We start from the raw sequence: 16,757 nt of genomic DNA, 5'->3' as shown, positions 1-16,757 counted from the left end.
AAGTCTTCATTTTGTTTTTCTTCAGCCATTCGGTGGTGGACTTGCTGGTGTGTTTAGGATCATTGTCCTGCTGCAGAACCCAAGTTCGTTTCAGCTTGAGTACACGAACAGATGGTCGGACATTCTCCTTCAGGATCTCTTGGTAGACAGCAGAATTCATAGTTCCTTTTATCACGGCAAGTCTTCCAGGTCCTGAAGCAGCAAAACAGCCCCAGACCATCACACTACCACCACCATATTTTACTGTTGGTATAATGTTCTTTTTATGAAATGCAGTGTTCCTTCTACGCCAGATATACTTGGACACACACCTTCCAAAGAGTTCCACTTTTGTCTCATCGGTCCACAGAATGTTGTCCCAAAAGTCTTGGCGATCATCAAGATGTGTTGTGGAGAAATTGAGATGAGCTTTGATGTTCTTTTTGCTCAGCAGTGGTTTTCTCCTTGGAACTCTGCCATGCAGGCCATTTTTGCCCAGTCTTTTCCTGATGGTGGAGGCATGAACGCTGACCTTAACTGAGGCAAGAGAGGCCTGCAGTTCCTTGGACGTTGTTGTGGGGTCTTTTGTGACCTCTTGGATGAGTCGTCGCTGCGCTCTTGGGGTAATTTTGGGCGGCCGGCCACTCCTGGGAAGGTTCACCACTGTTCCATGTCTTTGCCATTTGTGGATAATGGCTCTCACTGTGGTTCGCTGGATTCCCAAAGCTTTGGAAATGGCTTTATAACCCTTTCCAGACTGATAGATCTCAATTACTTTCTTTCTCAATTGTTCCTGAATTTCTTTGGGTCTCGGCATTATGTGTAGCTTTTAAGGATCTTCTGGTGGACCTTACTGTGTCAAGCAGCTCCTATTTAAGTGATGCCTTGATTGTGAACAGGTGTGGCAATAATCAGGCCTGGGTGTGGCTAGAGAAATTGAACTCAGGTGTGGACAACCACAGTTATAGTATGTTTTAACAAGGGGGGCAATCACTTTCTCACACAGGGCCATGATGGTTTGGATTTTTTTTCACTTTTAATAATAAACACCTTCATTTACAAATTGCATTTTGTGTTTACTTGTGTTGTCCTTGACTATTGTTTAAATTGGTTTGATGTTCCGAAACACTTAAGTGTGACAAACATGCAAAGGAACAGGAAATGAGGAAGGGGGCAAACACTTTTTCACACCACTGTATACTAACAAAATTGGAACAATGCAGAAAATATTAGCATGGCCCCTGCGCATGGATGACAAGCAAATTTGTGAAGTGTTCTATAAAAATAAAAAAAAATATATATATATATGAATTGGAGTCAGGACTCCCTTTGTTTGGACCTTCAACAAGGAATCTTGGGATCTTTCTAAATGGAGCTGTAAAGTTTAACAAACTTTAAAAGCTCTGTCTCCTGCCATCTGTATTCTGCATATGCGAGAGTTCTCTGTATTGTCAGCTGGGTTTACCGGGGTGTTACCTGAAGTGATGAAAAATCTCCCTCCCATTGACAGACAAAATAAGAAAAAAATGCTGAGTTAGAATTACCAGTAACTCCTTTTCTGAGTCTTCCAGGACAGCCCATGAGACCTAGGGCTCCTCCTACCAGGACAGGAAACACTTTACCCCGACCGGATAAAAGGGAGGTCCTCAGGGCCCCATGTCAGTCTTCTCGAGAACAGTAGGACGTCCCTGTAAAACATATGCATAATACACAACTTCCAGACAAAAACCGGGTGGGAATCCGGTTGTCCTGGAAGATTCTCAGAAAAGGAGTCTAACTCAGCTTTTCTCCAAGCGTCTTCAAGGACAGCCCATGAGATGATGAGCCAGAACTTACCAGTCTAGGGAGGGGACAACTGCCTGAAGGACCTTACGACCAAACACCTACTCCTGAGCAGATAGGAGATCCAGGCAATAATGTTTAATGAAGGTCAAATAACTGGACCATGTGGCAGCCTTGCAAATTTGTTCTGAGAGGGCTGTGGCAGCAGCCCTCTCAGCCCAAGACACAGACAAGGCTCTTGTTGAGTGTGCAGTAACAAAAGGCGGAGGAACTTCCCTAATTTTGTAAGTTTCAGAGAGCTTGCTTTATCCATCTAGCCAATGTGGATTTAGATGCACTTTTTCCTTTGTGTGTTCCTGAAAAGAGAACAAACAAGGCATCAGTTTTTCTAAAGGTCTTGGTGACCTCAAGATCGACGAAGAGAATCCTTCTCACGTCTAAAAAAACTAAACTTTCTTTCCTGATCACCCTGTGGCAAACTACAAGAGGTTGGCAGTACAATGTCCTGAGATTTGTGGATTTGTGGAATGTACTGTCCACCTTAGGCAAAAAACCTGGATCAGTTCTTAAAACAAAGCAATCCTCAAATATCGTGAGGAAAGGTTCCCTCACTGATAGGGCCTGTAACTCACTTACCCTACGAGCTGAGGTAATTGCTACAAGAAAAATAGTTCTTAATGTAAGCAACTTAACTGAAATATCTTCTAGGGGCTCAAAAGGAAATTCAACCAGAGTTTGAAGCACCAGGAACAGGTCCCAAGTCGGACAACTTCTGACCGCTACTGGCCTGGCCCTAGAAATTGATTTGAAAAATCTAGTCCTGACTACTTTGTCAGAGAACCCTTGGGCCCTCAGTATCTTTTCTTCAGCTACCAAGCCATCAAACTTAAGGAAACCACCTGTGGGGGTGACACTGGACCCTGCCATAGTAATTCTTCTCTATTCGGAAGACTAAGTGGAGGCTCAGAGACCAGAGTCTGTAGCAGGGAAAACCATGGCCTCTTGGGCCAGAAAGGGGCGATTAGGATAAGATCTGTTTCTTCTAGAAGAAACTTCCTGAGGACTTCCGGAATAAGCCTGATCGGCGGGAAGGCCTAACAGAGGCCGAATGGCCACGGATTAGCTAGAGCATCAATCTCCAATGATCGATCTGCTGGGTTCAGAGAAAATAACTTCTGTCTTGTGATCGTTCTGATTTGAGAACAGGTCCACTTCTGGACATCCCCCATCTGTCGGTGAGATCCACAAAGATTTTGGCATGAAGGGAACAATTGTCTCGATCTACCCAGTAGCGGCTGCGATAATTTGCCAGACAGTTTTGTGTCCCCTTCAGGTGCGCTGCTGTAATTAAGGCTAGATTCCCTTCTGCCCATGATAACATTTCCTGGGAAATAGATTAAAGTATCCGAATCCTCATACCTCCCTGTTTGCTGAGGTACACAACTGTCACAATATTGTCTGATGGAAATCAGGAGTCACAATCTCCAGATACTGTCTGAAATGTCTGCAAGGCTCTCTGAACCGCTAGCTCTCTGATTCGATTAAGCTCTTGCTTCCTTCGAGGACCATTCTCCCTGTGCCACTGTGCTGCTGAGGTGGGCACCCCATCCCCAGGAACTCGCATCCATAGTGATACTTTGGGATGTAGGATTGGACCATGGTAGACCTCTTGTTAGGTGCAGCCTTGTTTTCCACCACCACAAGCTTCTTTTTACCCTGACGGGTAACAAGACCCTCGATTCCTGGGAACTTGCGTCTCTGTCCCAGTTCCTTAGTAGAAACAGCTGTAATGAGCGTTGATGAAATATTGCCCGATACTGCGGGAAAGCAAGAGGTTATCAGACCCACTGCTCTTAGCAAGACCGACTAATTGGTCTGTAAGGCTGACATTGTTTGCATAATTTTTGTGATCTTCTCCTGTGGGAGAAAAACGTTTTGGTCTAATGAGCAAAAGTCGTACCCCACATACAGTATGTTACCTTCTGCTCCGGAATTAAGGAAGACTTCTTTGTTTATTAACCAGCCTAGGGACTGAAGTAGGTCTAGTAACATCTGGAGATCCGCTGATAACTTTTGGTATGACTGCCACCACAAGGAGGCTATTCAGGTAAGGGATAATAGTTATCGCCTTTGACCTTAGCGGAGCAAGCCCCTCCCCCCCATAATTCTGAAAAAATGCATGGGGCTGAGGACAGACCGAAGGGGAGGGCTAGAAATTTAAAGTGCCGAATCTGTTCCCACCTTGACTGCTAGTCTCAAGAATCTTTGGAAGGCTGGATGGATAGGGATGTACAGATAATCATCCCTCAAATCTAAAGTGGCTATGAAGCAGTTTGGGTAAAGCAGGTTTTTGATTGTGAATACTGTCTCCAATGCGAAAGTGCTTGTATCTGATTGAACGGTTTAGAGACTGAAGGTTCAGGATTAGCCGATACTTTCCAGACAGCTGATGACAAATATATGGGGATAAAACCCCTTGCCCTGATCTGACTGAGGAACAGGGATCAGGACTTTTTGATCTAACAAGTCTCCAATTTGGAGACTCAGACCCCTCGCTTTTTCCCCGATCTTGGGGAAGAAAGGTGACCAATGATCGCTTTGGTGGTTGGCGAGAAAATACCAGCATGTACACATTGGTCACTAGGTCCAGGATGAAAGGACTTGAGGTGATTGCTGCACATTGTGGGAGAAAGGCCCTCAATCTTCCTCCCATTGGGAGACACGAGTCACTGTGGCTTGGCGGGTTGTTGGAGGATTAAACAAGACGCCCCCTCTACCTCTGCATTTGTGCCCTGTCCAATGTTTTTTGGGCCTTTGTCCTTTTCTCTAGGACTTTGCTGCCTACTTTGGCAACGAAAATAACTTTCTGGCTGTCCGGCTTTTTCTTTCTCTGGAAAAGCTTTTTTCTATTGGCTGGGCGTTCCTGTGCCTCCTGCAGTCCTGCGACAAAAAAATGATCACCTGTTAAGGGAAGCCCACATAGGCGCAACTTTGAGGCAGCATCACTTGACCAGGTTTTAAGCAATAGGCTTCTTCTGGCCGAATTCACTAAGGCCGAAGTCCTGGATGACATTCTTATTGACTCTGCAGAAGAATCAGCCAAAAACCCTACTGCCAGAAAGAGGAGAGGGAAAGACTTCAAAATCTGCTCTTTAAAGGTACCTGCCAACAAATGTGTTTGTATTTTTGTGTCAACCATACTTCCAAATTTCTGGCTACACATGTGGAGGCCAGAGCTGATTTAAGATTCTCAACAGCTGAATCCCAGGTTCTGTGGAGAAGGATATCCCCTCTTTTGTCCATTGGGTCTCTTAGCATGCCCATATCGTCAATCGCTAGGTCCGAGTTTTTTGAAACCTTTGAAAGAGGTGCGTCTAACTTAGGATTTTTGTTCCATGGCTGCACTGTGTGCTCATCAAATGGAAACCTCTTTTTTAGGTTGCCAAAAAAGAAAGGTTTTCTCTCTGGATCTTCCCACTCCAGTTTGACTGTATCAAGAAGGGAACAGTACACTAGAAAAACTCTAGACTTTTTCTTATGCAAACCCTTGTAAATAAGATCCTGTTTCGATAATTGTACCTCCTCCTCTTCCAACTCAAGTGTTGTATAGATAGCCTTTAATAAGTCATTAACATCGTCTAAAGATGACTTAAACCTCAAGCCCCTTGTGGATTCTCTATCCCTGGGCCCTATATCTGACCCTGATTCTTCCGGAGAAGAACGGGTAGATATGGCTTCAGCCTCAGAGTCTTCACTCTTCGACTGCTGTGGAGTACTACTGACTGAAGCCCTTATTGGAGATGGGCCCTATGCAGGAGCCCGAAGCTTGACAATTAGAGTTTTAAATGAGCTATACAAATACAAATTTTACATTTTTTTCTACATTGTATTGTATTGCATGTAGTGGCCTATCCCATTCATTTGTTCGGATCTTTTTGCAAGTTTTCCACATCCTGCGGAGAAGTTATTGCCCTGTTTAGCTTAGTATCATCTGCAAATACAGAGATTGAACTTTTTATCCCATCCTCCAGGTCGTTTATAAACAAATTAAATAGGATTGGTCCCAGCACAGAATTCTTTAGTAAATCAACCCCTATAACGTCACACAGACCAAATAATATGCACAGATTTGGGCTATGTTTACCAAAGAAATGTAGCAGTATAAGGTTTGGTCAAAATTTATGGAGAGAAATTACTATTATTATTAGTAAAAGGTTAAAAAAAAAAAAAAGATTTGCTCTTTTTTTCCCATTTGTAGCGCAAAAAATAAAAACCCCAGTGGTGATTAAATACCATCAGAAGAAAGCTCTATTTGTGTGAAAAAAAAAATTATAAAAATTTCATTTGAGTATAGTGTTGCATGATTGAGTAATTCTCATTCAAACTGTGACAGCCCTGAAAGCTAAAAATTGGCCTGGGTAGGAAGGGGGTGAAAGTGCCCAGTATTGAGGTGGTTAATATTACTTTAAATGTATTGTCTCAGCTATCGATCTATGTTTGAAGCCATTTACTGTTGACTGTCTCACTATCTCCGCTGGTAGTTTATTCCAAGCATCAACTACCCTTTCAGTAAAATAATACTTTCCCAGATTAGTTTTGAACTTTCTTCCAGTTTTAGAACATGTCCCCATGTTCTTGATTTTGGTTTCATATTGGAAAAACTGCCCTCCTGAACCTTATTCACCCCCCTTGGCATATTTAAAGGTTTCAATCATTAACTACTCTAACCAAAATTAAACAAAAGTTGCTTTGTAAATGCTTTTAATAACCCAACACACTTACCTTTGCTCAACATGAGCGACCGACTGTGATCAACATGAACCAGGTCTCCCTGATAAGTTGCATTGGACAGGGTAATGATAACTGGCTTTCCAAGGCACCTTCTAAGGGCAACGTAATCAATCTTCTGTTCCTGCTCACAGATCCACCTGATAATGACAGAAAACGCTGTAGTGCAGGTTCAACAGACTATTCCACAAATATATAGCAAGTAATACATTTTCATATAGGCCCCTTAATCTCAATTAAAGTGTATCTAAACCTAGGAACATGCTATATCAATTGCAGCTCACAAGGGCTTGTATGTGGTGGCTGCATTAATTTTCTTTTTTTTTCTTTTTAGACAATTTTTTCCTCCAGAAACACACTTCCTGTCCAATGCGTAGTGTTGTCACACTAGGACAGGGAGTGAATTAGAACTACTGAACACCTTTGCTGTGTAGAGAAGTAAAACCATTGCTAACACATAAGAATGCTGCACAGCCAGCCAGAATAGATATTTACTGGTTTACTTTTTCAAAGTGATTAATGGGTGGGTATTTTGTTTTTTTTGCACTTATCAAACAGATATACACAGACACACACACATATATAAACACACCTTAAATGGTATACAATTAAAATGGAATCAAATATGTTAAAAAACAAAGTCAACAGTGTTGATTCCATACACCAGCAGCTGCATTTTAGCGCAACCGCTGTTGTAAACAGGACCTCAAGAGAAATATATTCTGTGAAAATGTGTAGGCTGCCATTGCTGATCCCGAACAGAAAATGCCAGCTGCCTGGCTCTGTGTACTTTATCACTGACCCAGAAAAAATAAAAACAGCAAGCAGCAAATTACATCAGATTACCTGATCTATATCCTAATCCAAAGGGTTTAATAACCAAAAAAAATGAATAAATAAAATGAATCTTTAGTATCAGAATGACTACCAGACAACTAGTATGTTCAGAAGGAGAGGGCAGCAATGACAGGTCACATAAAATGCTTCTCTCTGCACAGAATTTCTATGAAGCACGCCTGGGGGGTTATTTACTAAAGGAAAATCCACTTTGCATTGCAAGTGCACTTGGAAGTAAAGTCGTTGTAGATCCGAGGGGGGACATGCAAGGAAAATAAAAAACAGTATTTAAGCTTGCACATGATTGGATGATAAAATCAGCAGAGCTTCCACTAATTTCAGATCTACCCCTTAGATTTAGGGCGACTGCACTTTCAAGTGCACTTGCCGTGCAAAGTGGATTTGCCTTTCATAAATAACCCCCCTGAAGTTATTGTAGTTTGTGCTCCTGAGGTTTAGGTGTCGTTTCCAATGACAGAAAGCAGGGGGCGTCATACTACTTTTTATGTGTACTGGCAGTAAGCAGCAACTGATAAAATGCAGAATGTACAACTCTTGTTGTATGCGATCTTCAAAGTGCTTTTTGTTTTAAGAAACATGCTGGGTGATTCACTAAAATCCACCCTCTTCAATCTGCCCTACAGCCAACTTTTCCAGTATTATACTCAGAGGGGCTGATGCACTATGACAGAGCATAAAGCCTAATGCTAGCAGCCAAAAGTATTACATCATCACTATCAGACATCCGTTTACTGATTGGTTTCCATTAGCTATTGTACTTTGCTTCTTTCTAATAAGCTTGCCACATGTTAGGTTTGCTTCAGTTTTGTCCAATCAGATACAACATCTGATCATCTACAGGAGAGAAATGCAACATCTCAGATTATAAAACTTTAATTAAAAACAATATAGTAAGTAAAGCAATCCTGAAATATCTATAGTTAACATAAAACTAATAGTAAAATCCTAAAAAATCCCCAAAATAATATGCCATGCTTGCAGTGGAGTTCCCCCTGCAGTGAAAGGGTTAGATGCTTGCTTATGCCTAGGGTACCAGTAACAAGGTTGGTCTACCTTGTTCTGCTCAAGTCCCGGTGCCGAGCCAGCTCTCAACTGTGACATTAAAGCATAACAGAAAATCTAGATGACTGCACCACTAGTGAACAAAATCAATAAAGGATTTTGATCAACATTTTGTTCAACATTGGTGCAGTCATCTTGATTTCCTAGTAGCCTCCCTGATGGCATTCCTGAGTCTGGCTCAGGGCAAGATTTCAGTACCATAATCGTTATTCCTGAGCCAGACTCGGGATGTCCCCTGGATCCAGCAATGTCTCCCCTCTGTGATCAGCGAGCCGCCACGTCTCGCTCGATCTGTCACAGTGCCAAGCTCCGTTCCCTGCGAGCGTTGCAAAGTACTGGAACGGAGTTCGCCGCCAAATTCAAAAAGTAAAATACACAGTATAGATACAGTTTACTGTAATCTTACAGATAACAGTACTGTATCAAATAATTACACGTCCCTTTTGTCCCTAGTGGTTTGTCCAGTGTCCTGCATGCAGTTTTATATTATAAATACTGTTCTTTATGCCAGGAAACTGGAGATTGTCCATAGCAACCAAAAAATGACCGTTTACATCAAAAGGGCTTTTAGACCAGCTAGAAAACAGCGATATAAAATTAGAATCACTTGCAGAATTATGCGAAAGTAATTCGTTGGGAAATTCGTCATCAAGCACTAAAAGTAATGACAGCGACAATTCTGCAACTCAGCATATTTCATTGTTTTTGATTTGATTACATTATTGAATAATTTTTATTATTATTATATTATTATTTGTTCTAATTATTTATAGTTATTTATCATATCAGGGGTTGACAAATTTGCTTGGAATCTAGGAGCCAGCTAAAAAAGTTAGGAGCCAGGTCCGTGACGGCGATCTGGACCTGTCCCTGGCCTGACATGGAGATGAGTGAGGGGAAGATAGCAGCCAGCCCCCCACATATGAGATCACCTCCCATTGGACACACCGCTCGAGTGCTAAATGGCCGCTGGGATTGGCCATTTAGCATGATCTGTGATTGGCTGTATCCAAGGGACACGGTCAACACAGAACTTCCCCGATGCGCGCCCATGGCGGCGTGCAGAGGGGAAGTAAACAGGAGGATGTCCACGGACGCCCTCCCGGCAATTGGTGTCCGCGCTGTAGACATCTTTCATCTATAGCGCAGGCACGAAGTGGTTAACAAAAGAATGTGACTTCTTTTATTTCCGCCATATTCCCGCTTATTTACTGCCATATCCCCGTTAAGGCTCCATGCACACTGAAGCTGATAAACTGCAGTTTATTGGCGTTTGGGCGTTTTTTGTAAAAGCCCATAAACTCCACTCTATGTTAGCCTATGTGTCCATGCACACATGGACGTTTTTCAGCTTTAATGAGCAGTGGAGTTTATGGGCTTTTTTCTGAACGCCAGAAATTCGCGTTCAAAGTGCCGTTTTTCAGCGGCAAAAAACGACAAACGCTCATTAACGCTCATTAACGCTCGTTCATTAGTGTTCGGCATTCTATTTTTCAATGCATTGTGGGATTTTTGGAGTGTCCTCTGTGTATTTTTATAAAAAACGCCCATTAACGCTAACGCTGTAAAACGCTCATTAACGCTCATTAACGCTAGTATAAAACGCTGTTAAAAGCAGGTTTTTCAACCAGAGTTTTCTGCCAGCAATCTGGCGTCCAGAAATAGCTTTTTTGAGCTTCAGTGTGCATGGAGCCTAAGGGTTCGATCAGGTCCGTCTGAAAAACTGACAGGTGAACCTGATCAGACAGCCCTTGTGAAAGGGGCCAAGCAGGTAGGATTACAAATAATTTTTTTTTCCTTAATTAAAATGAATTTTTTTTACTTTTAAAGAATAAATAAAAGCTATTATGAAAAAAAAAAAAAATCTGTGTATATATATATATATATATATATATATATATATATATATAAATAAAATTTACCAGCCACCACACTCATCGTTGGGCAAAAGGTGCCAGATGACGCCCGCAATCACTTCCTTCTCTTCCCTTTGGGAAGGCAATGCGCGGGCAGTGAAAAACAGGCAGGGCTTTGAAGCTCCATTAGGATTAGCATTATTGGATGGGTTGTAATTTCAACATCCACCACAAGATGGCGCCAGACTGCGGAAAGACTTTAGAAGGCCGCAAAGCCGCGGCCTCAATTACTGGCCGGCGCGGCCCGATGCAATCGCACGGCGGTGTTCGGGGTCCACACGGAGACAGGATACCCCTGCTGTGTTGCCCCAGGCGCCAAGACGCGAATTCTAGTCGCAAATGCGACCTGGCGCCCGGGGTTTGTCGAGCCCTGTATTATATTATAATATATATGTATATATATTATAATTTATGATTTCGTATTTCAAATTTTATCATACCCAGGATGTCTATTAGACTCTTGTTTGGATGGATTTAAGTGAATTATTTCTAAAGCCCCGTACACAGGAGAGAACTTATGTCCGACAGACTTCCGAAGGAGTCCTGCCGGAGTTCTGCTGGAGTTCTGACAGAGTTCTGACGGACTTTTCGACTGAGCGGACTTGGCTACACACAATCACACCAAACTCCGACGGATTCGAACGTGATGACGTACGACTGGACTCGAATAAGAAAGTTCATAGCCAGTAGCCAATAGCTGCCCTAGCCTCGGTTTTAGTCCGTCGGAATAGCATACACACGAGCGAATTTTTCGAAGGGACCGGGTCCGGCGGAGTTCCGTCGGAAAAATTTGAAGCATGTTCCATTTCTAAAGTCCGTCAGACTTTTGCGAATCAAAAGTCCGTTGCAGCCCACACACGATTGAATAGTCTGACGGAATCAGTCCGTCGGACTTTGGATGTTGAAAAGTCCGCTCGTGTGTACGCGGCATAAGAATTACAGGCCTACAATATAAAACACCAAATTTCCATGCAAAATAATGGTACCGCTTTCAGCACCTAAAATCTGGAATAATCATACCGCCAGGGAGGTTAAACTTGAAATACTTTTGCTTACCTTATCCCTCATTAACCCAGAAGCTGTTGTTCATCTCCTCTCCGACACTCTGGCTTGTGGACAATCCCTCAGCGTCCTCAACTACAACAGAGGGCTATTGGCCCTGCATTGTACTTATTGATGTCACATTTTCTGCAAAAGCAAATTACCTTAAAGTGGTTGTTAGCCCCCGTTCACACTGCTGTGACTTGTCATACGACTTCAAAGTTGCATAACATATATTGTGCCCCATTAACAGCAATGGAACCATTCTAATTGGTGCGAGTCAAGTTGCTCCAACTTAGAAAAAGGTTCCTGCACTACTTTTGGTGCGACTTCAACACGACTTACATTGACTTATGTTGAGGAAGTCATATGCAAGCTGCAATGAAGTTGTGCAGGGATTTTGAAATTCAAAGTGTGTGAAAGTCGTGTGACTTCAAAGCTGTGGCAGTGTGAACAAGAACAAAAGGCTGAAGGTTTATTTACCTTTATGCAGCCTATGCATGAAGGTAAAAAAACCTTTGTGTGCTGTTCCCCCCTATTACTCACCTGAGCCCCCTCTTGATCCAGCAATGTGCACGAGAGCCTCAGCTGTCTCGGGACTCCCTTGCCTCATTGGCTGAGACAGTGGTGGGAGCCTTTAAGGAGAGAGCATGAGTCTTACTTATGCATAGAGCAAGGCTGGGGTGCAAGCAAGTAAGTAAAACATGTTTGTTTTTTTTAATTTGAGGGGGGGGGGATCTGGTTGTCCCACTCCACTTTGTTTTGAAGTGGGGTTCCCCTCATAATCCACATGACCCCCACGCTGTTTTAATTTTTGTTTTGTTTTTTGTTTAATGAGTTCATGTTCAAAACGGAGGACATGTGTGATTCAGATGTGTTCCCATCGAAGGCAATGAGCCTGGAATTGAAATCTGAATCGCACCGCTCAGAAAACGCACAGGGCACTTTTCAAATTTGCATTGAAAATCGCAGACTTTCTGGTTTACGGTCTCCCTGTAAGTATTTGATGCAAATTTCACACTTATTTGTCTGTTCCATTTCAAGATTGCATTTCATATTTTCTAATAACAGATCTGTTTAGATCGCTAAATACAACTTTGAGACATTTGCTTCAGTTTCTGAGGCCGGGAGAGCTACTGATATGCAGATCGGACCTCCCACACCAGACGCCCAAAATATCTACTTGCCTGTGTTTGTCACACAAACTGTTTGCTAACGAAGTTATCAGAAGCTTTCAGTGTTCTCAGTGATAGCGCTTATCTCACTTCTACATTGGGTTCATATGGTACTGGTTATAGTTTTTGGCTTTCCTGTGATATAGTGTAATACAGATGCTGGAAAATCACTAGGGAAAGTTCAGCTTTAGCACGGTTACCAACAACCCTTATGGTTCAGTTTAAAGAGCATCTGTACCAGAATAATGCTTATACTGCTGGGAAGGTATACACTGCAACTGCCTTCTCTGAGGATGATTATCTTATTATAATCTGGGCCTCAAATACATTTAACATGTAAATCCAATTTCGTTTACATAAAAAAAAAAAGAAGAAAAAAAAAAAAAGAAGTGTTGTTTCCTTCAGGTGAACTGAATTCATTGCAAGGTCTGAAGATTCTTGGCCTTTGTTGTTCTGAAGAAATAGAACTCCAATAGAAATTTAATTTGAGAAAGCATTTAGGATGCCCTAAGAGTCCATTCACACAGGGGCAACTCCTGATCCGACTTCAGGTCGCCCCTAGTCGCCTCAGGTCGCCTCAGGTCGGACAACATTTAAAAAGCAATGTAAGTGAATGAGAGCCGTCTTAATGCACACTACTGAAGTCGCTCCGACTTCAGAAAAGGTTCCTGTACTACTTCTATCCGACTTGTAGGCGACCGGTACCCATTGATTTCAATGGAGATCGCCTCCATGTCGGATCTCCGTCTATACGGAGGCGACTCCGACAGAATTATCAGCTCTCAAGAGGGAACTCCACGCCAAATTTCTGAAAAAAATTTGGCGTGGGTTCCCCCTCCGAGAGCATACCAGGCCCTTAGGTCTGGTATGGATTCCAAGGGGAACCCCCTACGCCGAAAAAACGGCGTGGGGGTCCCCCCCAGATCCACACCAGACCCTTATCCGAGCACGCTACCCGGCCGGCCAGGAAAGGGGGTGGGGACGAGCGGGCCCCCCCCCCCTCCTGAGCCGTACCAGGCCGCGTGCCCTCAACATGGGGGGGTGCCTTGGGGGAGGGGGGGCGTGCGCCCCCCCACCCCAAAGCACCTTGTCCCCATGTTGATGAGGACAAGGGCCTCTTCCCGACAACCCTGGCCGTTGGTTGTCGGGGTCTGCGGGCGGGGGGCTTATCGGAATCCGCGAGCCCCCTTTAATAAGGGGGCCCCCGGATACCGGCCCCCCACCCTATGTGAATGAGTATGGGGTACAATGTACCCCTACCCATTCACCTGTGAAATAAAGTACAAAAAAAACACAACACAGGGTTAAAATATTTTATTGCACAGCTCCGGGGGTCTTCCGTCTTCGGGGGTCTTCTCGCCGGACTCCTCCGCTATCTTCTTGTAGCTCTTTTGCTAGCGGAGGAGTCCGGCTTTCTTCCTCGCCGCTGGCCTCTTCTTCCGACTTCGGGGGTCTTGTCCCCCTCTTCGGTTCTTCTGCCGGGCCACCGCGCCTTCTTATAGCTCTTTTAGAGGCGGTGGCCCGGTCTTCTGTCGCCGCCGCCGCCGCCTTCCGTTCTTCTTCTTCTCCAGGAGATGTTGACACGACGCTCTCTCCGGCCACAATGCCAGGGACGCGCTCCGCTGCCACTTATATAGGGACAATGGGGCGGTGTCACATGGGTTGATGTCACATGGGTTGGTCACATGGGTTGATGTCACATGGTGACCCCGCCCCCTTACCATGTGACATCAACCCATGTGACCAACCCATGTGACATCAACCCATGTGACACCGCCCCATTGTCCCTATATAAGTGGCAGCGCAGCGCGTCCCTGGCATTGCGGCCGGAGAGCTCGTCGAGTCAACATCTCCAGGAGAAGAAGAAGGAGAAGAACGGAAGGCGGCGGCGGCGACGGCGGCGACAGAAGACCAGGCCACCGCCTGTAAAAGAGCTATAAGAAGGCGCGGTGGCCCGGCAGAAGAACCGAAGAGGGGGACAAGACCCCCGAAGTCGGGAGAAGAGGCCGGCGGCGAGGAAGAAAGCCGGACTCCTCCGCTAGCAAAAGAGCTACAAGAAGATAGCGGAGGAGTCCGGCGAGAAGACCCCCGAAGACGGAAGACCCCCGGAGCTGTGCAATAAAATATTTTTTCCCTGTGTTGTGTTTTTTTTGTACTTTTTTTCACAGGTGAATGGGTAGGGGTACATTGTACCCCATACTCATTCACATAGGGTGGGGGGCCGGTATCCGGGGGCCCCCTTATTAAAGGGGGCTCCCGGATTCCGATAAGCCCCCCGCCCGCAGACCCCGACAACCAACGGCCAGGGTTGTCGGGAAGAGGCCCTTGTCCTCATTGACATGGGGACAAGGCACCCCCCCATGTTGAGGGCACGCGGCCTGGTACGGCTCAGGAGGGGGGGGCGCCCGCTCGTCCCCACCCCCTTTCCTGGCCGGCCGGGTAGCGTGCTCGGATAAGGGTCTGGTGTGGATCTGGGGGGGGACCCCACGCCGTTTTTTCGGCGTAGGGGGTTCCCCTCAGACCTAAGGGCCTGGTATGCTCTCGGAGGGGGAACCCACGCCAAATTTTTTTCAGAAATTTGGCGTGGAGTTCCCCCTTGAGCTCATTCTCTGCTTGGCCACGGCTAAAGTCGCCTGGCCTGGGGCGACTTGTAAGTCGTCCCAAGTCAGGTTGAAGTCATCACAAGTCGTGTTGAAGTCGTCCCAAGTCGCGCTGTGATCTTAACTCAAGTCGTGTACAAGTTGCCTCACTCAAGTCGCCTACAAGTCGTGTTGCCCCTGTGTGAACGGACCCTAAGTGGGAGGATCCGCCTTCATTAGCACCACCTGAGCAGTCTCAGTTTTATAATAGGAAATGCAACAAAATCTACTTAATACTGTATGCTAAATATATGCTGAATAATATGCTAAAATATCATTCAGTTAGAACTGGAATACTTAAAAAAAAAAAAAAAAAGTGCAATTTCAGACAAAGAGGTTGATTTGCTAAAGGCAAATAGACTGCATTTTGCAAAGTCTAGTTGCACTCTGCAAGTGCAGTTGCTCCAGAGCTTAGTAAATGAGCAGAAGCTCTGCTGACTTCCATTATTCAATTACAGACAAGCAAAAATGCTGCTTTTTTTTTCCTGGCAGATTGTGTATTCTTTGCATTATCTCGATTACTAAGCTTCTGTGCATCTGCACTTGCAGAGGGTAACTGCACTTTTCAAAGTGCACAGTCTATTTGCCTTTAGTAAATCAACCCCAAAGTGCACTTATTCTTTTTGCCCCGTGTCCTGACCTAAAACATCCCACCCTCAAAAGATCCCTACTTTCTGAGAACTGGCGGTGTTCGTCCAAGTCCATCTCCTGGCCAGGTTGGCAGCTCCATAGGAGTCCATGTGGGTGTAATACATAGTTGCAGCCAGCAAAAGGAAACTTTTGCATGGGATGTAAACAATCCCAAAGGCCACAAGCGATGGATCTCTGTAAGTACGGATCTGTGGAGAGTGAAAGCAGGACAATTCAGGTCAGAACAAAGGACAAAAAGAAAATGCACTTCACCTGAAAATGCACTGATTTAGGTACAACTGTTTTGAAAGTTTTGCACCAATGCTCATGAACAAAAAACAACCAAGCTAATTGTACTGAAAACCAACATGCTCATCTTCAAATCTCCAATATGTCCCCATCAACTGATTTTTCACCAAGATCAAACACCCCAAACTACACAACTAAACATGTCCCTTTGTTCCAACAAAACCTAAAATATGTCATCTAGGGTTATAAGAGATGCAACATCGACAACAGTAATGGGCATCCTGTTGGATTTTGAGGGATATGTAAAATATGTTTAGGAACAAAAAGAAAATTGTCTTTTGTTTACTTTGTTGAAAACGGTTTATAAAAGTAACAAAAAAAAAAAAAACTACTTTAATTTATACAAAATTAGACAAAGTACAAAGAAAGCTAAAAGCATTGGTGTGGTTAATAGACACATTTTATATACAGTCATGCTCATAAGTTTACATACCCTGGTAGAATTTATGATTTCTTGGCCATTTTTAAGAAAATATGAATGATAACACAAAGACTTTTCTTTCACTCATGGTTAGTGTTTGTCTGAAGCCATTTATTATCAATCAACTGTGTTTACTCTTTAAATTATAATGGCAACA

General features: G+C 44.1%; 1 protein-coding gene and 1 non-coding gene across 2 annotated transcripts in view; one reads left to right on the top strand and one right to left on the bottom strand.

Moving 5' to 3' along the window:
• The window catches only part of LOC143975899 (piRNA biogenesis protein EXD1-like), a 174,148-nt gene that overhangs the window by 116,423 nt on the left and 40,968 nt on the right, over positions 1-16,757 (bottom strand). The window contains exon 2 of the mRNA XM_077478448.1: positions 6,544-6,689. Coding sequence (XP_077334574.1) covers positions 6,544-6,689 — 146 coding nt within the window. The remainder of the gene's footprint in view (positions 1-6,543; positions 6,690-16,757) is intronic.
• Positions 1,163-1,265, top strand: LOC143980014 (U6 spliceosomal RNA). Its single transcript, XR_013274166.1, has one exon. It is a non-coding gene; the product is annotated as a U6 spliceosomal RNA (small nuclear RNA).

The sequence above is a fragment of the Lithobates pipiens genome, unplaced genomic scaffold, assembly GCF_037356315.1.
Source record: "Lithobates pipiens isolate NorthernLeopardFrog02 unplaced genomic scaffold, aLitPip1_a1.2 Scaffold_13, whole genome shotgun sequence".
Classification (NCBI taxonomy): domain Eukaryota; kingdom Metazoa; phylum Chordata; class Amphibia; order Anura; family Ranidae; genus Lithobates; species Lithobates pipiens.
The sequence above is the reverse complement of the archived record's forward strand: the minus strand, read 5'-3'. Positions and strand labels throughout refer to the sequence as shown.